The sequence below is a fragment of the Salmo trutta genome, chromosome 38 (genome assembly GCF_901001165.1).
Source record: "Salmo trutta chromosome 38, fSalTru1.1, whole genome shotgun sequence".
Classification (NCBI taxonomy): domain Eukaryota; kingdom Metazoa; phylum Chordata; class Actinopteri; order Salmoniformes; family Salmonidae; genus Salmo; species Salmo trutta.
This window is the reverse complement of record NC_042994.1, coordinates 20,443,482-20,466,145: the sequence shown is the minus strand read 5'-3', so window position 1 is coordinate 20,466,145 and position 22,664 is coordinate 20,443,482. Positions and strand designations below refer to the sequence as shown.

General features: G+C 41.5%; 1 protein-coding gene across 4 annotated transcripts in view; it reads left to right on the top strand.

The window, feature by feature from the left end:
- LOC115178050 (potassium voltage-gated channel subfamily H member 1) overlaps positions 1-22,664 on the top strand; it is an 84,521-nt gene that overhangs the window by 30,123 nt on the left and 31,734 nt on the right. For all 4 annotated transcript variants that reach the window (XM_029739072.1, XM_029739070.1, XM_029739069.1 and 1 more), the window contains 2 exons: positions 3,159-3,411; positions 17,247-17,443. In XM_029739072.1, the coding sequence (XP_029594932.1) occupies positions 3,159-3,411; positions 17,247-17,443 (450 nt within the window). The remainder of the gene's footprint in view (positions 1-3,158; positions 3,412-17,246; positions 17,444-22,664) is intronic.

The window sequence follows — 22,664 nt, the reverse complement described above, 5'->3', positions numbered from 1 at the left end:
AATCGCCGATTCACTAACATTTTTTTCTCATATTACTTTCTTTTTACCTTCCAAAACGACCTCATCTTTTGTGACAACTGATGTGTCCTCTCCTTCAGTGTCAAACTAAAAGCATGTAACTGTTGACAGTCATTGATCTACAAGTCATTTTGCATTCCGAACAACCCTAGGGAATATCAGTAGCGTAGTCAAACTGCACACTGTGCCCAGCTTCTCACGCTGACCAATGCGAGGTAAAAGGCCTGTTGCTGATCTTGCACATCTGTGTTCAAATGCTAAAATGGCTTGCGTGATATTAGGGTTTATTAGTTGAGTGACAACGTATGTCATTTGCTAGGTTATTGTTATCAATGCACTGTTGAAAATGTGTGTTTTAACCTAAATAAAAGTTAACTAGCAGAAACACAATTCTCATCTAGATGTACCTGCTGAGCAGGGTTTACAATAGATTTGATTTTGCGGCACAAAACCCATCAGCAATAGTTTGGGTAGTTTTACTTTAAACAATTAGTGTATATGGTCATTTTTAGACATACAGGTTAAAGTTCATTATTTCACAAGGAGGAATCACCTTTGGGAGGAGCACTGCATGGCTAAAGCGGGAGGAGAAAATAAACTCACTACACTTCCAAATGGTCAAAACCATTTGATTTTGAGATGGGGGTATAATCCAAAATTGTGCTATATATTTATTGGCTATGTCATAGCTAATTTGTAACGGAAAAATATTGATACATGTACATTACTAGCTCAAACACTTGATCTGCAAAAATGAGAAGTTAATTAGTGGGTGATGGTAATTTCAGAACCAAAGTGGGGGGACAAAAAAATTAGGCTACATTGTCCCCACCCCTCCTAATCTGATATTGGGGTGGTAGATGGAAAGTCTCCTTTATGGATCAGATTAGGTGCCTACATAGTATACACCATAGCATAATTTACACACGCAGATGTACACATCAACTCGACAGATCCAGCTCAGAGAGGCCCAGCTCATGAGTTCCATCACCAGCAGATTAAAATTTAAAATGGAAAATGTATGTGCTTATACAACAAATATTAGTGCATCGAATTACATTTACATTTACATTTTAGTCATTTAGCAGACGCTCTTATCCAGAGCGACTTACAGTAGTGAATGCATACATTTCATACATTTTTTTCCTGGTACTGAATTGTATCACATCGATTCATTCTCGAATTCAACTGAATCGCACCAAATAGTTTCAAACTAAAACGTATCGTTCCTGTATCGTATCGGAGCCCACGTATCTAGATTTGAATAGTCTTGAAAGGGAATGATGCACATCCCTACAATTTATTATTATCATTATTGTATTATGTCAAAAGGGAATAGATTCATACAGCACTACAAATACAATCTGATGTTCTGTCATCTACTGTCATATTTCAACATTACCGGTCCTATTTGTCTTCCGGCTCATCCTAAATTAGAATTATTCCTGACCTGGTCCTGCAAATGCCTGTTGGGTATGACCTCTTAACATTTGACACAATAGGAGGTGCAGAGGTAATCATGTGCAATTGGCCCTCTATTCCCAGAACAGGGAGAGACTGAAATTTGCAAAGATTCACCCCTTTTGAAGTTGATGTTAAAGGGATCATTCTTTTTTTTGGGGGGGGGGGGGGGGTTAGCTTATTTTTGACTTGTTTCATTCAAACCTTTTTTAAATGCCCATACCAGTAGAAATCCACTTTTTTTCAACTGAAAGACTATGGCCAGAGCTTACCCATGATGTTGCACAATGATTTAAGTCAATAAGACATCGTTTTAGTCAAAGTAGGATATCTTTGGGCTTGAAGTGACAAATTCAAACTGCCCACTTCATGCAAATCTGTGTGCATGTGGTGTTTTTTCCTATGATATGACAAACATTATTGTCAGCCTACGTTTCAGGGCTGGGTTTTATTTTAACGTCACCACCCACCAGCATGGCATTGTTTATTAATCAGAAAAGGCTGCAATGTTATTACTATTCGCTACTGAGATGAGCCAAACAGCCTTGTGGCCACTTGGCTACCTGAGCCATGGAACAAATTAAACTAGGGGGTGCAAACGTATGTATTTCAACCTCCACTTTTTTTTAAAATTATTTTTTCATTATCATAATCCATTAGATAATTTGTCACATTTCACTTATTTTGTGGCTAGTCTGTATTAACAGTATATATACAGGACCATTTTATAAAACGGTATAATTGCATGACACTGTATGATAGCATTTTGCAAACCCGCTCCCCCTGTCGCCCCAAGATCAAAGTTTTTGACTACGGAAGTTTTGCTTCACTGCACGCTCCACTGCTTTGATTGGTGTAACGTTATCCGCTATCCACGCTGCGAAAGAAAATTGCAGCGTGCATGATCACGAGCAGTCATTGTAGGCAATAATTTCACTTTCCCTGTGAGCACAGGCTGACTTTGCTGTACTTCAGGCAAAGCCTGCTAGAAACCTTCCTACCAAAGGTTGCTCCTTGTCCATTACAAAGTAGAAAAACGCATATCAGCTATCTTTCAATAGTTATCCATATTACTGGAGCGTCATCATATTATTTAATCTATTTATAAGGTGGATTCACGGCCGCAATTTATGCCAAAACCTTGTAGATAATATATGGCGAAGTCAAAGATAGGGCAGTGGTTTCTATCTGTGGCAAACTTTTCCCTAAATCGGGCTCCCGAGTGGCACAGCGTCTAAGGCACTGCATCTCAGTGCAAGAGGCGTCACTACAGTCCCTGGTTCGAATCCAGGCTATATCACATCCGGCCTTGATTGGGAGTCTAGTAGGGAGGCGCACAATTGGCCCAGCATCATCCAGGTTTGGCCGGGGTAGGCCATCATTGTAAATAAGAATTTGTTCTTAACTGACTTGCCTAGTTAAATAAAAAATATTAATAAATAAAATCAATGCTTATGACAAATCCAGCTCCAGAACCAGCCATAGAGCTGGAATATGATGTAGTACTTATTTTTTTTTTTAAACGCAACACCATATCATTAGCTAGTTAGACAAGGTTAGCATGCTAGCTAGCTACACTAACAGCTGTCAGTGCCCTATTTGTTGATGTTTATCAACTCCACGAAGAAAATACCACAACCAATTTGTGAATATGTATAAGTAACCTTCCTCTCCCGCAGGTGTTGCAGATCTGCCCCAAGGACATGCGGGCGGACATTTGCGTCCATCTTAACAGAAAGGTGTTCAAGGAGCACCCAGCCTTCCGACTGGCGAGTGACGGGTGCCTACGGGCCCTGGCCATGGAGTTCCAGACCACCCACAGTGCCCCTGGAGACCTCATCTACCACGCGGGCGAAAGCGTAGACAGCCTCTGTTTCGTGGTGTCTGGGTCCTTGGAGGTCATCCAGGACGATGAGGTTGTGGCCATATTAGGTGAGGGTTTATTTATTCTTAATTTTTAAACCTTAATTTATCCAGGAAGTGTCATTGAGTCCAGAAGACCAGAGGGAGACATGGTCAAGAGGCCATCTTTGGTATCTGTATGTATAGTCAATATCTGACACTCGAAAACAATTGCATTATAAAATGGTGTGTTTTTCTGACCATATTACGCTTAGTGACCTTTAAATGCATAGAGCATTGATGGACCTGGCTTATTGCTCATTTGGTGAAATTGAGGTGAGAGTAAAGTGGATTGCCCTGAAAAACATGTGTTTCCTGTTTGTGTACACCTGACTGTAAGGTATTGCATCACATTAGTATTCAAGACGACAATAGAGACTCTGATTGCGGAGATCCACCCCTTGATGTAGGTTCACGTCTGCTGCTTTAAAGCGTAAGCCAGCCTCAAAATAACAAATTACATCTGTGCTTCTTTTTAATGTTAATGAAAAGGGAATAAAAGCGTCCCTATTCTCTATACAATCTGTTCAGGAAGTATGCTCAAGGGCCTACATTGAGCAAACTAAATGTTTTGATAGTCGCATGCTTTTTACTTTCATAAGAGCTGTGACAACATCTGTGCAACCCCTTAGGGCGATTCTCGTGAATCTGTTATTATGCGGAAATGAATGTTGTGAAAATTAGCAGTGAGCATGTCAAAGCAAACAGTAGTAGTCCTAACTGTAATAAACAAAATCAGCTTTGTGTGGATCTCTGGAGGTGATGTACAGATGTAGGACCTTAATTTGAGCCAGTTTGCTACAGCAGGAAAATAATCCTGCAGCAACAGGAAATGTGAATTATTATATAGATTATGATGGAACATTTTTTGTAGAGGTTGATACAAATCCAGTCTGAAAATCGAGTCTGGAATTTCAAAGTGGAAATTACAAACTTCAGAAGCCTTTTTAAAACCTCATACACTTCAAGTAAAACATATCTGCATTGCAGGAAAGTTCTCCTGCAACAGGGTGGTCAATAAAAAAATGATTAAGATCCTACATCTGTGTTCAACCACATGAGAAGTCAAATGAAGACAAACGACACTTTCTGAAATGATACTTTGAGAGTATACTGAACCTCTGTTGTCTGGGACCTGATGTGAAGAGAACTTTGTCAAACTTTCATTTAAAAGGCATTGTAGGTCTACAGCAGGGTTCTCCAACCTTTTCTAGCATGAGAGCTTCTTTAAAAAAAATGAAAGATCAAAAATGTAAATAAATAAACTCAACATCACAATGTTGCGCCACCACAATATTTTGCCTTACAATATTAAATCGGACAAAAATGTATTACATAATAGCTATATTAACCATATTTTCTCATCTCACTTTAAAATGATTTTTTTCACAGTTGTTTAAAAATGTTCATACTTAGCCCTACTAATCAGGTGCGCTCCAGCAATCCTTGTAATGTACGCTCCTCGTGATAGAATAAACGTCTTTATTCTCTTCACAAACCGCAAATTCATCATGCTCATCACATTTCCATGGATTGACATAAAGTCATTGACCACCAGAATCATAAAGATATGTTTTACCACTGTTTTTAACTGATCCATCAAGTCAATTAATTAAGGCATAATTCTAATGTCATATATAATCACTTGTTTATACTGTACTTTGCTAACATTATAAAAGCAATATGAACTAAAGGAGATCATGGCATGTGCTCATCAGTTTACATTGTGCAGTCCCAAGATAGAAGGGGGGGGCTAGAGTCAAATACTTTCTGTGGCACACACTATTGGTCAACATGAGCTACCAAAATTATTCTGGATTATTATCAAAATTATTATTCTTTTAAAATGCTTGTGTGATATAATAATTTCTAAAATATAAATTGCTTTTGCAGGTGTTATGCTGTGCTCATGTAGTGTCTTCCAACTAGAGAGAGAAGAGGCACTCTTGAGTCAGACCTCTGTCAGATGCATGATAGTCTGATAACTCATCCTCAGAGATTAGCTGTGTCACTGAGACAGAAAAACGCTGGCAGGAAGTGGGATGATGAATTTACAATACTCTAGGGCTGCCCTCTGCATCCTTTCGGTGATTGTTTTTTCCTCCAAATCGTCAAGCGAGAAGACTGGTTATCACGATGGAGCTCGTATTTACGCGAGGGATAAATATTTGGATTGCCCTCTCCCTCTAGCAGGGATTTAACCTTTAAGAAATGAGCAGGAGAATATCCCGCAGTAATAGGGTCTAAAGCATGCCATGATGACAGTTGTAACGTCTCCATCAGAGGCCCAGGCTTTTGGCATAGATGGTAAAGCTTTCATTTCTGGACTGCAATATTGTAAGATTGTTACCTCCACGGCACTTGATATACATGTATTGTTAGGTTACACTATATTTAGATACGTCAAATACTGCTTGAGACACCTTTTGCTATTTGTCTCCGTACTCAATAAATGGTGACACACTATTTGTAATGGTGGTCTTTGTTCATATGGATATGCATGAAACTTAGATTATGGAAAATGAAAACATGACTCATACTCAGTCATAGTTAGTAGAAAAATGAATGGATTGGCAAGATTTTGGCACCGTCAACTTCTAGGTTAGTAGAAAACTAAATAATTTAAACCACCTAAATATACTCACATTCACTGAATATTTTAGTATTTGAAATAAATATTCATTTCCCCAACTGCTTTTTCTATAAGCCTACAGGCTCTTTATTATTGTTCAAACCTTATATTATTCCAATGCATCCAACATTATGCATGCCCACCATGGTATTGGGCAGCTGCTATTTGAGAACTCGTCTGGTTTCTAAATCTTATTGCAGAGCACATTGTACAAATGTTTTTAGAGAATATTGTATTGCAAAGTATGCTATATGTATTGGCTAATATGCATATGCAGATCTCCTTTATTAACATGTCCATTCTAGCATACATGACACACACACATCTTTCTATCTACATGCTTTTATTTGGGTTTCTACACAAAGTATATGATGGAATGTTTCTTTAAGCCTGCAGCTAGTTACATGAAATTAGACATGTAATCAGGCCACAATATGATTCTAAAATGTCATTCAGATGGCTAATGAAACACAAGTTGACGTTTACTGTAGCTGGAAATGCTAGTCCAACTGTAACATTGGCTAGCTTTCAATAAATTGGCTAAATGGTTAACAGAGTAACCGCTTCATACGAACAAGTCAATTCGTATTGCATTTCGCATATTTAACGTACACTTAAAAAAATATATTTATCCTAGTTCAGTCTTTGGGAGCTTGCTACGCTCCTCTTTATCAGGCAGCAGCTCGTGTTTTCACCAGAGGCTGTGTTTACGTCGCAGACGTAGATAGATGCAGGCCATTGGCTGCTGTCATCACGAGGGGTATGTACGGGCGTTCTGGATTTCGTTCCAAGTTCAGAATTTTTGAAAACGTGCCTAAGCAGACAGTGGTGAAATACACTTCTTATAAGAAAATGTTCAAGAATTGAAGGTGCCAACAAATGTTATAGTCATAAGAATGTTTTACGGTCATATACAAAAAATACATATACAAAAAAATTCGGGGATTCAGGTTTTCGGTTCGGCCAACCACCTAATATAATGACTTCCATGAAATTGATAAAAAAATATAATATATATTTTTTTGAAGCCTGGTTTGTTCTAAGGTACCTTTTTAATATGGTAGCTAGTGTAAGCCTAAAAGTTCCTATCTAGCTATGGATCAGCTAAACGTCAGCATTCCGCTACATTTGTAAGAATGCAGAAATTATTTTATTTACCTAGCTAATGTTACCTAGTCGTGTATGTTAATTTCCTCTTCCCATTGGGTTAGTATGAGTAACGTGTCATTAAAGCAATTTGTGCCAGATGTGGCTTGAGCAGATTCAATTTGACTTGTCGTACCCATTTTTCACAGATCACCTCAAATATCAGCCAAGGGAAGAAAGGGTCTCCCAAAAAGCAAGCCATTGTGTAATGACAAGCTGTTTGTCTGTTAATGAATCAAAAAGGGACATTCATTTCCCTTTCAAATCAAAGTTTGTCAAATGTTTTCAGACCTCTAAAGTAATCTAATGTCAAGATGAAACCACATGCCAACGTGTAGATCCAGCTGTATTCCTCCACCCCAAATGAATAGAAAAGTCAAGCTTCGAATGAAACCAGGAAATTAGACAGTGCTTAACTTTTCCATTCATTTGGGAGGTATCTACACAACCAATGTTGTGGGAGGTTATTTCATCATGAAATTACTGTACTTTCGAGGCCCGAAAACATCTGACAACTTTCATTTATGAGTGAAATGTCCTTATAATGGCACAATCAGCAGTTGCTACATCAAGTGCTGGACATAAATCAATGATATGTACCCATTTATTCTTGAAGAATATAATGTATAAATGGCTCATGGGCTTAGTTCAACTGTATTACCCCATCAGAACCCAAAATATAAGCTTGTTTAAGACGGACTGTGTTTTTAAGAAATATGGCTGCTTTGTCCGGGTTGGTGGACATATTCTCCCACTCTCCGTGCTTTGGAATCCAATTCTACACCAAAGGAAATCTAGTTGTAGTCGGACAATCTCAATTTTTCGGTTGGACTGGAAGCTCCAAAGTAGCAATGATTGCATTCTCAATGGGTCGAAGTCCTTATTCGACCCTCTTGGATGGGTGTCGTGTGGTGATAAAACAATGGCCTTGTAACAATTCACTACAATAAGAAATGCCTATACGGTCTCCAGAATATCTGTCTGAGAGTGTCAGAATGAACAAAAATATATACGCAACATCCACGATTTTACTGTTACACACAAGGAAATCAATCAATTGAAATAAATAAATAAATTAGCCTATGGGTGGTCATAGGAGGGCATAGGCCCACCCACTTGGGAGCCAGGCCCAGCCAATCAGAATGAGTTTTTCCCCACAAAAGTGCTTTATTACAGACAGAAATACTCCTCAGTTTCATCAGCTGTCCGGGTGGCTGGTCTCAGACGATCCCGCAGGTGTAGAAGCAGGATGTGAAGGTCCTGGGCTGGCGTGGTTACACGTGGTCTGCAGTTGTCAGGCTGGTTGAATGTACTGCCAAATTCTCTAAAATGATGTTGGAGGCAGCTTATGGTAGAGAAATTAACATTCAATTATCTGGTAACAGCTCTGGTGGACATTCCTGCAGTCAGCATGCAAGTTGCACGCTCCCTCATCTTGAGACATTTGTGGCAAAATTGTACATTTTAGAGTGGCCTTTTATTGTTCCCAACACAAGCTGCACCTGTGTAATGATCATGCTGTTTAATCAGCTTCTTGATATGCCACACCTGTCAGGTGGATGGATTATCTTGGTAAAGGAGAAATGCTCACTAACAGGGATGTAAACAAATTTGTGCACAAAATCTGAGAGAAATATGCTTTTTGTGTGTATGGAACATCTCTGGGATCTTTTATATCAGCTTATGAAACATGGGACCAAAACTTTACATGTTGCATTTATATTTTTGTTCAGTGTATATATTTTTCCCCCAGTCTATTTTATTCACAAAGCTATATTTACCCAGTCACTCAAAGCTGTATTGTACATCTCCAAGTTCTGAGGAAACTATGCAGTATTTTGTTTTTTTATGTATTATTTCTTACATTGTTACCCCAGGAAATCTTAAGTCTTATTACATACAGCTGTGAAGAACTATTGGATATAAGAGCGACATCAACTGAGCAACATCAACTTACCAATATTACGACCAGGAATACGACTTTCCCGAAGCGGATCCTTTGTTCGGACCACCACCCAGGACAATGGATCTGATCCCAGTAGCCGACCCAGTACAACGTTGCCGCAAAAGGGGCAGTTGGAGTGGCCTCCTGGTCAGGCTCCGTAGACGTGCAGATCGCCCACCACTCCCGAGTATACTACTCGCCAATGTCCAGTCTCTTGACAACAAGGTAGATGAAATTCAAGCAAGGGTTGCCTTCCAGAGAGACATCAGAGATTGTAACATTCTCTGTTTCACGGAAACATGGCTCTCTCGGGATGTGTTGTCGGAATCGGTTCAGCCACCAGGCTTCTCCATGCATCGTGCCGACAGAGATAAACACCTCTCTGGGAAGAGGAAGGGCGGAGGTGTATGCTTCATGATTAATGACTCATGGTGTAATCATAACAACGTACAGGAACTCAAGTCCTTTTGCTCACCTGATCTAGAATTCCTTACAATCAAATACCGGCCATTTAACCTACCAAGAGAATTATTGTCAGTTATAGTCACAGCTGTGTACATTCCCCCTCAAGCAGACACCAAGACAGCCCTCAAGGAACTTCACTGGACTCTATGTAAACTGGAAACCATATATCCTAAGGCTGCATTTATTGTAGCTGGGGATTTTAACAAAGGAAATTTGAGAACAAGGCTACCTAAATTCTATCAGCATATTGATTGCACTATTCGCAGGGATAATACACTCGACAACTGCTACTCTAAGTTCTGCGACGCATACAAAGCCCCCCCCCCCCCGGCCTCCCTTCAGAAAATCCGACCTTGACGCCATCTTGCTCCTACCGCCTTATAGGCAGAAACTCAAACAGGATGTACCAGTGACGAGAACCATTCAACGCTGGTCTGACCAATCGGAAGCCACGCTTCAAGATTGTTTTGATTTTGTGGACTGGAATATGTTCCGGTCAGCCTCAGAGAACAACATCGACCTATACGCTGATTCGGTGAGTGAGTTTATAAAGAAGTGCATTGGAGATGTTGTACCCACTGAGACTATTAAAACCTACCCTAACCAGAAACCATGGATGGATGGCATCATTCGTGCAAAACTGAAAGCGCGAACAACTGCATTTAACCATGGAAAGAGGTCTGGGAATATGGCTGAATATAAACAATGTAGTTATTCCCTCCACACGGCAATCAAACAATCGAAATGCTGGTACAGGGACAAGGTGGAGTCGCAATTCAACGGCTCAGACACGAGACGTATGTGGCAGGGTCTACAGGATATTACAGACTACAAAAAGAAAACCAGCCACGTCACGGACACTGACGTCACGCTTCCAGACAAACTAAACACGTTCTTTGCCCACTTTGAGGATAATACAGTGCCACCGTCACGGCCCGCTAAGAAGGACTGCGCCCCCTCCTCTCCTTCTCCGTGGCCGACATGAGTAAAACATTTAAACGTGTTAACTCTCGCAAGGCTGCTGGCCCAGACGGCATCCCTAGCCGCGTCCACAGAGCATGCGCAGACCAGATGGCTGGTGTGTTTACGGACATATCCAATCGCTCCCTATCCCAGTCTGTTGTCCCCAAATCAAATCAAATTTATTTATATAGCCCTTCGTACATCAGCTGAAATCTCAAAGTGCTGTACAGAAACCCAGCCTAAAACCCCAAACAGCAAGCAATGCATGTGAAAGAAGCACGGTGGCTGGGAAAAACTCCCTAGGAAAAACTCCTGAGAAAGGCCAAAAACCTAGGAAGAAACCTAGAGGAACCAGGCTATGAGGGGTGGCCAGTCCTCTTCTGGCTGTGCCGGGTGGATATTATAACAGAACATGGTCAAGATGTTAAAATGTTCGTAAATGACCAGCATGGTCAAATAATAATAATCATAGTAATTGTCGAGGGTGCAACAAGCACGTCCGGTGAACAGGTCAGGGTTCCGTAGCCGCAGGCAGAACAGTTGAAACTGGAGCAGCAGCATGGCCAGGTGGACTGGGGACAGCAAGGAGTCATCATGCCAGGTAGTCCTGAGGCATGGTCCTAGGGCTCAGGTCCTCCGAGAGAAAGAAAGAAAGAGAGAAAGAGAGAATTAGAGAGAGCATATTTACATTCACACAGGACACCGGATAAGACAAGAGAATACTCCAGATGTAACAGACTGACCCTAGCCCCCCGACACATAAACTACTGCAGCATAAATACTGGAGGCTGAGACAGGAGGGATCAGAAGACACTGTGGCCCCATCCGATGATACCCCCGGACAGGGCCAAACAGGCAGGATATAACCCCACCCACTTTGCCAAAGCACAGCCCCCACACCACTAGAGGGATATCTACAACCACCAACTTACCGTCCGAAGACAAGGCTGAGTATAGCCCACAAAGATCTCCGCCACGGCACAACCCAAGGGGGGGGCGCCAACCCAGACAGGAAGACCACGTCAGTGGCTCAACCCACTCAAGTGACGCACCCCTCCCATGGACGGCATGGAAGAACACCAGTAAGTCAGTGACTCAGCCCCTGTAAAAGGGTTAGAGGCAGAGAATCCCAGTGGGAAGAGGGGAACCGACAAGGCAGAGACAGCAAGGGCGGTTCGTTGCTCCAGCCTTTCCGTTCACCTTCACACTCCTGAGCCAGACTATACTTAATCATAGGACCTACTGAAGAGATAAGTCTTCAGTAAAGACTTAAAGGTTGAGACTGAGTCTGCGTCTCTCACATGGGTAGGCAGACCATTCCATAAAAATGGAGCTCTATAGGAGAAAGCCCTACCTCCAGCCGTTTGCTTAGAAATTCTAGGGACAATTAGGAGGCCTGCGTCTTGTGACCGTAGCGTACATGTAGGTATGTACGGCAGGACCAAATCGGAAAGATAGGTAGGAGCAAGCCCATGTAATGCTTTGTAGGTTAGCAGTAAAACCTTGAAATCAGCCCTTGCCTTAACAGGAAGCCAGTGTAGGGAGGCTAGCACTGGAGTAATATGATCAAATTTTTTGGTTCTAGTCAGGATTCTAGCAGCCGTATTTAGCACTAACTGAAGTTTGTTTAGTGCTTTATCCGGGTAGCCGGAAAGTAGAGCATTGCAGTAGTCGAGCCTAGAAGTAACAAAAGCATGGATTAATTTTTCTGCGTCATTTTTGGACAGAAAGTTTCTGATTTTTGCAATGTTACGTAGATGGAAAAAAGCTGTCCTTGAAGCAGTCTTGATATGTTCTTCAAAAGAGAGATCAGGGTCCAGAGTAACGCCGAGGTCCTTCACAGTTTTATTTGAGACGACTGTACAACCATCCAGATTAATTGTCAGATTCAACAGAAGATCTCTTTGTTTCTTGGGACCTAGGACAAGCATCTCTGTTTTGTCCGAGTTTAAAAGTAGAAAATTTGCAGCCATCCACTTCCTTATGTCTGAAACACAGGCTTCTAGCGAGGGCAATTTTGGGGCTTCACCATGTTTCATTGAAATGTACAGCTGTGTGTCGTCCGCATAGCAGTGAAATTTAACATTATGTTTTCGAATGACATCCCCAAGAGGTAAAATATATAGTGAAAACAATAGTGGTCCTAGAACGGAACCTTGAGGAACACCGAAATTTACAATTGATTTGTCAGAGGACGAACCATTCACAGAGACAAACTGATATCTTTCCGACAGATAAGATCTAAACCAGGCCAGAACTTGTCCATGTAGACCAATTTGGGTTTCCAATCTCTCCAAAAGAATGTGGTGATCGATGGTATCAAAAGCGGCACTAAGATCTAGGAGCATGAGGACAGATGCAGAGCCTCGGTCTGACGTCATTAAAAGGTCATTTACCACCTTCACAAGTGCAGTCTCAGTGCTATGATGGGGTCTAAAACCAGACTGAAGCGTTTCGTATACATTGTTTGTCTTCAGGAAGGCAGTGAGTTGCTGCGCAACAACTTTTTCTAAAATTTTTGAGAGGAATGGAAGATTCGATATAGGCCGATAGTTTTTTATAATTTCTGGGTCAAGATTCGGCTTTTTCAAGAGAGGCTTTATTACTGCCACTTTTAGTGAGCTTGGTACACATCCGGTGGATAGAGAGCCGTTTATTATGTTCAACATAGGAGGGCCAAGCACAGGAAGCAGCTCTTTCAGTAGTTTAGTTGGAATAGGGTCCAGTATGCAGCTTGAGGGTTTGGAGGCCATGATTATTTTCATCATTATGTCAAGAGATATAGTACTAAAACACTTTAGTATCTCCCTTGATCCTAGGTCCTGGCAGAGTTGTGCAGACTCAGGACAATGGAGCCCTGGAGGAATACCCAGATTTAAAGAGGAGTCCGTAATTTGCTTTCTAATGATCATGATCTTTTCCTCAAAGAAGTTCATAAATGTATTACTGCTGAAGTGAAAGCCATCCTCCATTTGCGAATGCTGCTTTTTAGTTAGCTTTGCGACAGTGTCAAAAAGAAATTTCGGATTGTTCTTATTTTCCTCAATTAAGTTGGAAAAATAGGATGATCGTGCAGCAGTGAGGGCTCTTCGATACTGCACGGTACTGTCTTTCCAAGCTAGTCGGAAGACTTCCAGTTTAGTGTGGCGCCATTTCCGTTCCAATTTTCTGGAAGCTTGCTTCAGAGCTCGTGTATTTTCTGTATACCAGGGAGCTAGTTTCTTATGACAGATGTTTTTAATTTTTAGGGGTGCAACTGCATCTAGGGTATTGCGCAAGGTTAAATTGAGTTCCTCGGTTAGGTGGTTAACTGATTCTTGTCCTCTGACGTCCTTGGGTAGGCAGAGGGAGTCTGGAAGGGCATCAAGGAATCTTTGGGTTGTCTGAGAATTTATAGCACGACTTTTAATCTTCCTTGGTTGGGGTCTGAGCAGATTATTTGTTGCAATTGTAAACGCAATAAAATGGTGGTCCGATAATCCAGGATTATGAGGAAAAACATTAAGATCCACAACATTTATTCCATGGGACAAAACTAGGTCCAGAGTATGACTGTGGCAGTGAGTAGGTCCAGAGACATGTTGGACAAAACCCACTGAGTCGATGATGGCTCCGAAAGCCTTTTGGAGTGGGTCTGTGGACTTTTCCATGTGAATGTTAAAGTCACCAAAAATTAGAATATTATCTGCTATGACTACAAGATCCGATAGGAATTCAGGGAACTCAGTAAGGAACACTGCATATGGCCCAGGAGGCCTGTAAACAGTAGCTATAAAAAGTGATTGAGTAGGCTGCATAGATTTCATGACTAGAAGCTCAAAAGACGAAAACGTCATTGTTTTTTTTTTTGTAAATTGAAATTTGCTATCGTAAATGTTAGCAACACCTCCGCCTTTGCCGGATGCACGGGGGGTATGGTCACTAGTGTAACCAGGGGGTGAGGCCTCATTTAACACAGTAAATTCATCAGGCTTAAGCCATGTTTCAGTCAGGCCAATCACATCAAGATTATGATCAGTGATTAGTTCATTGACTATAACTGCCTTGGAAGTGAGGGATCTAACATTAAGTAACCCAATTTTGAGATGTGAAGTATCACAATCTCTTTCAATAATGGCAGGAATGGAGGAGGTCTTTATACTAGTAAGATTACTGAAGCGAACACCGCCATTTTTAATTTTGCCCAACCTAGATCGAGGCACAGACACGGTCTCAATGGGGAAAGCTGAGCTGACTACGCTAACTGTGCTAGTGGCAGACTCCACTAAGCTGGCAGGCTGGCTAACAGCCTGTTGCCTGGCCTGCACCCTATTTCATTGTGGAGCTAGAGGAGTTAGAGCCCTGTCTATGTTCGTAGATAAGATGAGAGCACCCCTCCAGCTAGGATGGAGTCCGTCACTCCTCAGCAGGCCAGGCTTGGTCCTGTTTGTGGGTGAATCCCAGAAAGAGGGCCAGTTATCTACAAATTCTATCTTTTGGGAGGGGCAGAAAACAGTTTTCATCCAGCAATTGAGTTGTGAGACTCTGCTGTAGAGCTCATCACTCCCCCTAACTGGGAGGGGGCCAGAGACAATTAATCGATGCCGACACATCTTTCTAGCTGATTTACATGCTGAAGCTATGTTGCGCTTGGTGACCTCTGACTGTTTCATCCTAACATCGTTGGTGCCGACGTGGATAACAATATCTCTATACTCTACACTCGCCAGTTTTAGCTTTAGCCAGCACCGTCTTTAGATTAGCCTTAACGTCGGTAGCCCTGCCCCCTGGTAAACAGTGTATGATCGCTGGATGATTAGTTTTAAGTCTAATACTGCGGGTAATGGAGTCGCCAATGACTAGGGTTTTCAATTTGTCAGAGCTAATGGTGGGAGCCGTCGGCGTCTCAGACCCCACAACGGGAGGAGCAGAGACCAGAGAAGTCTCGGCCTCCGACTCCGACTCGCTTAACGGGGAGAACCGGTTGAAAGTTTCTGTCGGCTGAATAAGCGACACCGGTTGAGCATTCCTACAGCGTTTCCCTCCAGACGCCATGAGAAAGATGTCCGGCTGCGGGGACCGTGCGAGGGGGTTTATACTAACGTTACTATCTGTACTTGCTGGTGGCACAGACGCTGTTTCATCCTTTCCTACACTGAAATGACCCTTGCCTAACGATTGCGTCTGAAGCTGGGCTTGCAGCACAGCTATCTTTGCCGTAAATGCTTCAAGATGGCTGCCATTGTTCCAGTACCCAAGAAGGCAAATATAACTGAACTACTGTAAATGACTACCGCCCCATAGCACTCACTTCTGTCATCATGAAGTGCTTTGAGAGACTAGTCAAGGATCATATCACCTCCACCTTACCGAGCCCCCCTAGACCCACTTCATTTTGCATACCGCCCCAACAAGTCCACAGACGACGCAATTGCCATCACACTGCACACTGCCCTATCCCATCTGGACAAGAGGAATACCTATGTAAGAATTCTGTTCATTGACTAAAGCTCAGCATTCAACAGTACCCTCCAAGCTCATCATCAAGCTGGAGGCCCCGGGTCTCAACTCCGCCCTGTGCAATTGGGTCTTGGACTTTCTGACGGGCCGTCCCCAGGTGGTGAAGGTAGAAAACAACATCTCCATTTCGCTGACCCTCAACACTGGGGCCCTACAAGGGTGCGTGGTCAGCCCCCTCCTGTACTCCCTGTTCACCCACGACTGCGTGGCCATGCACGCCTCCAACTCAATCATCAAGTTTGCAGACGACACAACGGTAGTGGGCTTGATTACCAACAATGACGAGACAGCCTACAGGGAGGAGGTGAGGGCACTCGGAGTGTGGTGTCAGGAAAACAACCTTTCACTCGGCGTCAACAAAACAAAGGAGATGATCGTGGTCTTCAAGAAACAGCAGAGGGAGCACCCCCCTATCCACATCGACGGGACAGCAGTGGAGAAGGTGGAAAGTTTTAAGTTCCTCGGCGTACACATCACGGACAAACTGAAATGGGTAGTTGTTGGGCAATTGTTAGATTACTTGTTAGATTTTACTGTCAGAACTAGAAGCACAAGCATTTCGCTACACTCGCATTAACATCTGCTAACCATGTGTATGTGACCAATAAAATTTCATTTGATTTTGTACTGTAACTCCAAAAGCTCCCATAAGCTGTATTTGGACACTGGAAAGGGACAGATTTGTATTTTCATGTGTGAAAAACAAAAGGTCTGCATATGTGTTAATAACCATGGCTTATAGAGTCTTGGCTAATACTTTTTTAGATCTGTTTCCAGAAAAGTAGGAGCTTGGTGGAGTGAGGGATGCAGCTTTACATTAGTAAGAGGTGCAATATGTTGTTTACAGTTCAGTACAGCGTCTGTTTGCCTTGTAGGCGACAAGGCTTCTACAATTGGTATCACAAATGCACTGTGTATCATTTTCCCCCCATTGGTCTCGAACTAGATATTTTTTAAATTACCAGTTACATAACACACTATTTTTCAATGGTCAATTTGTTTGTGTGTTAACATTGTACAGGCAGTTTGCATTGAAGCACATTTCAGCATAGAAGCATGACCTTGGGCTTTTTACTTTGTATTACCATGAAAGGCTGCAAGATTAGCTTCATGGCAGTTTGATTCATAGCATTGTGGATGGATGGGGTTTCCCTTGTTATCATTCACCTCACTTTTTATCTCTCCCCTTTCTGTCCCCCGTTTTTATCTTCACAGGAAAGGGAGACGTGTTTGGGGACGTCTTCTGGAAGGAGGTGACCCTAGCCCAGGCTTGCGCCAACGTTCGGGCTTTGACTTACTGCGACCTCCACGTCATCAAGCGTGACGCTCTGCAGAAAGTTCTGGAGTTCTACACGGCCTTCTCCAACCACTTCTCCCGCAACCTGCTGCTCACCTATAACCTCAGAAAGAGGGTAAGCTGCCCGGGGGCACTGCTCTCTCTCTGACTGTGTCTCGATAGTCTCCAATAGCTTATTGATTGGCAAAAAGATTGGATAGACTCCTAAGTTATTTATTTTTCACCTATCCAGTCCTTTCTGAACAGTGGTCTGGAGGGAAACAAGAGCTATTTGAGAATATTGGTACAGAGATCTCTCTGTGTCCTGTAGTTCAAAAAAGCAAAGGTGATGGCATCTCCCTCAATGAATGGTGCTCTTATTTATTTAAAAAAGCTGACACTTCAACCTCAATTGATCTTTCTCAAAGCTTGCTTTTTTGGTGGGTGTGGCACCTTCTCTTCATGGGAACAGCTTAAAGATAGACTCAGCAATATTTCATCATCAAACACAGTGGGGCAACCTTTGGCTAGACATCAACAACAGCATAAAAAAATGACTTCTGCCTTACAGGCATAAACAACAACAATCTGCCAAAACTGATGTCATTGCTGAGTCTACCTTCATCATGCAGAGTCAGTTGTACTGAGTGTCTCACACTTCATTTGTGACTCTGGCCTTGCTGTTTCACCATAGTTAATCTCATTCCCAGACACATCCGCTCAATGCTCGCAATAGCTGGGGACGAGGTTACACCATAATTGATTCTCTGTGAAATGTGTCTTAAAGAACTTTCTGGGACCAAGAGGAATTGAGATCGAAATGATGGCCAGTTCCCGGTCTTTGTATTGCATAGTACAATATTTCCTTTCAGGGACAAGTAAAATGCACAAAGTGATATTTGACAAATGTTGAATAATTACTCAATAATGGATTCACCTTGTCCTCCATTTTGATCAAAATTTCCTTTTTTTCTCTTGTTTCTGTCATTTTACCCGTGAAAAGATAAGGCATCTAAACAAAGTATCAACTCCACTATGCTCCATCAGCCTTTATCAAAATATTATAGAACCCAGGTCGCTTGTGTTAAAGACACGCTACGCATTGCTCCAATAGGGTTAACTCACTTAGGGGGAATTGTAAAGTGGGCTCATTAGCGAGGATCGTTACAATATGACAATCATCATGGTGTTTGAATAGTATATTATAAATGCATAATTTGACAGATTATTATTGATGCAGATTTATTGATCATTTTTTAATGTTGCCTTTGTTTTTACAAATGGCCCGCAGTGTCTTATTGATCTGAATATCAGTGCTATAATCTTGTAGCCTTTAACCATGGTAGTGATGAGCGCGTTTCTTCATTGACTTTTTACACCCACTCAAAACTTGTAAACTGAGAACGTCACTGAAAACCCACTGCATTTCCTATAAAACATCAAGTACTGAAATTGATTCAACTTTGCTGAAGAAAACACAGCATCTTCACAAGGAGGACATAGCTTATTCATCAGAAGGTGCTGTTGATTCATCAAGACGCAATCCTCTGTCCTTGTCGTCATCATGCAATTCAAACTTGAGTATATGTTAGGCAATAGAGGTCATGTTGACTAATACGATGACTCACTTTTACCGCATATCCTATTATGGTTAGCCACGATCTGCACCCTTAGCCGTGGTGCATGCGGTTTCTCGCGGTCATCAAGGTCATTGCTTTGTTGAGTCTAGAAAAGCTTTCAGGTGCATAAGTCTCTTCAGGCAGCCACTAATCCACTGTACCTTTCAGGTTAGGTAACCACAGGGGTTGATTTGGCTAATGCTAGAACCTGCTGTGAGGTATGATACAGGGCAGGGATCATTAGGCACCAAATTGAAGAACTACCTGGACCTGTCCAATTAGAAACGCTCATTGTTGTTTTCTATTGTGTGCCCTAATGAACACGACCCTGGTTCCGCCATAATGTCGTGGTGCCCCTTTCTGTAAGATTATGCCCATGGAAATCTGTCGACAACCACCATTTTTCATAGACTTTTGCATTAACGCGAGCTGATTAGGCATTTAGACAGTGAATGTCGATAAGGTCAAATATTGATGAGTATACTAAGTCATATTGATTTCAGAAATACATTGATTGCATAATTGACACAGTAGATACATTTGAAGTCGGAAGTTTACTTACACCTTAGCCAAATACATTTAAACTCAGTTTTTCACAATTCCTGACATTTAATCCTAGTAAAAATTCCCTGTTTTAGGTCAGTTAGGATCACCACTTTATTTTAAGAATGTGAAATGTCGGAATAATAGTAAAGACAATGATTTATTTCAGCTTTTATTTCTTTCATCACATTCCCAGTGGGTCAGAAGTTTACATACACTCAATTAGTATTTGGTAGCATTGCCTTTACATTTTTTAACTTGGGTCAAACGTTTCAGGTAGCCTTCCACAAGCTTCCCACAATAAGTTGGGTGAATTTTGTCCCATTCCTCCTGACAGAGCTGGTGTAACTGAGTCAGGTTTGTAGGCCTCCTTGCTCGCACATGCTTTTTCAGTTCTGCACACAAATGTTATATGGGATTGAGCTCAGGGCTTTGTGATGGCCACTCCAATACCTTGACTTTGTTGTCCTTAAGCCATTTTGCCACAACTTTGGAAGTATGCTTGGGGTCATTGTCCATTTGGAAGACCTATTTGCGACCAAGCTTTAACTTCCTGACTGATGTCTTGAGATGTTGCTTCAATATATCCACATAATTTTCCTACCTCATGATGCCATCTATTTTGTGAAGTGCACCAGTCCCTCCTGCAGCAAAGCACCCCCACAACATGATGCTGCCACCCCTGTGCTTCACATTTGGGATGGTGTTCTTCGGCTTGTAAGCCTCCCCCTTTTTCCTCCAAACATAACGATGGTCATTATGGCCAAACAGCTCTATTTTTGTTTCATCAGACCAGAGGACATTTCTTCAAAAAGTACGATCTTTGTCCCCATGTGCAGTTGCAAACCGTAGTCTGAATTTTTTATGGCGGTTTTCGAGCAGTGGCTTCTTCCTTGCTGAGCGGCCTTTCAGGTTATGTCGATATAGGCCTCGTTTTACTGTGGATATAGATACGTTTCTACCTGTTTCCTCCAGCATCTTCACAAGGTCCTTTGCTGTTGTTCTGGGATTGATTTGCACTTTTTGCACCAAAGTACGTTCATCTCTAGGAGACAGAATGCGTCCCCTTCCTGAGTGGTATGACAGCTGCGTGGTCCCATGTTGTTTATACTTGCTTACTATTGTTTGTACAGATGAACGTGGTACCTTCAGGTGTTTGGAAATTGCTCCCAAGGATGAAACAGACTTGTGGAGGTCAACAATTTCTTTCTGAGGTCTTGGCTGATTTCTTTTGATTTTCCCATGATGTCAAGCAAAGAGGCAGTGAGTTTGAAAGTAGGCCTTGAAATACATCCACAGGTACACCTCCAATTGACTCAAATGATATCAATTAGCCTAACAGAAGCTTCTAAAGCCATGAAATAATTTTCTGGAATTTTCCAAGCTGTTTAAAGGCACAGTCAACTTAGAGTATGTAAACTTCTGACCCACTGGAATTGTGATACAGTGAAATAATCTGTCTGTAAATAATTGTTGGAAAAAGTACTTGTGTCATGCTCAAAGTAGATGTCCTAACCGACTTGCCTAAACTATAGTTTGTCGACAAGAAATTTGTGGAGTGGTTGAAAACTAGTTTTAATGACTCCAACCTAGGTGTATGTAAACTTCCGACTTCAACTGTAGGTTGCAATCCTATTGGCGACAGATTTTCATGTGAATATTAAAAAATATGCTTAAAGGAAATATGCAAATTTTCCCACCAGTGGTGTTTCCACCAAATTGACTTGTTGCGGATATAAATCTGTGCGTGATGACCTAGTGCACACAAAATGTACTCTTCTCTTAAGTTTTCATGTAACGAATAAAAATATAATCTAATGTGTTTCCATCCCATTTAAATCATAGTTGGAGGACCACACACCATGTCATCGCGACTCCAAGTTTACTTTGATATGGTTATTATATCAATATTTGCGTATAAAGGCATTTCCACAGCCATTTCTCACATAATACATTTTACTGACACAAAAAGATCCAACCGTGTCAAACTGTCACGCCCTGGCCATAGAGAGGTTTTTGTTCTCTATTTTGGTTAGGCCAGGGTGTGACTAGGGTGGGCATTCTATGTTCCATTTTCTATGTTTTGTATATTTCTTTGTTTTGGCCGGGTATGGCTCTCAATCAGGGACAGCTGTCTATCGTTGTCTCTGATTGGGAGCCATACTTAGGTAGCCTTTTCCCACAGGGGTTTTGTGGGTAGTTGTTCTCTGTCTTGTTTTTCGCCTGACAGAGCTGTTGTGTTTTGTTCCTCTTTGTTTTTGATTCAGTGTTCAGTTTTAATAAATACCGTCATGAACACGTACCACGCTGCACCTTGATCCTCTCCTTGCAAAAACCGTTACACAAGCGAACAAATCTGTCGGCATTTATACAATTGTACCGAAACTTCCTGTTTCCATCACAGCTGTCGTGTTTGTTTTTTTATACGGTATGACTTTTTTATTCGCATAAAAACTGTGGTTGGAAACATGGTTTATGTTACATTAGTTTAATGAATGAACTATACACTGGAGAGACGGGACCAGATTCACCAACAAGTATTGAAGTAGCTTCCTATATGTGTAGTTTATTTTTGTTGAGTGGTTTACTCAGATCGGTTGTGATAAGTGAATAATTAGGAACACTATCTTTACAAAATGAAATGAGCTCTTAGCAGAGATACTGAGATATGCAGTCTGGATTTATTTTGTAAACTTAATTTCATGCAAGTTTATAAACCAAATTTAAGGACACATGATCAAAAGTCTCCAAGGCTGTCAATTTATTCGTTTAAAAAAGTAAATAGCAATGCAACTATTGACATTGCAGCATAATCTGAGGTGAGAGAAGTGAAAATGCATAATATACACTACCGGCCCAAACTTTTAGAACACCCACTCATTCAAGGGTTTTTCTTATTTTTTTTAAATGTTCTACATTGTAGAATAATAGTGAAGACATCAAAACTCAGTAATTACACATGGAATCATGTAGTAATTAAAAAAGTGTTAAACATATCCAAATATATTTTATATTTGTGATTCTTCAAAGTAGCCACCTTTTGCCTTGATGACAGCTTTGCACACTCTTCGCATTCTCTCAACCATCTTCATGAGGTAGTCACCTGGAATGCATTTCAATTAACAGGTGTGCCTTGTTAAAAGTTAATTTGTGGAATTTATTTTCGTCTTAATGCGTTTGAGCAAATGTGTTGTG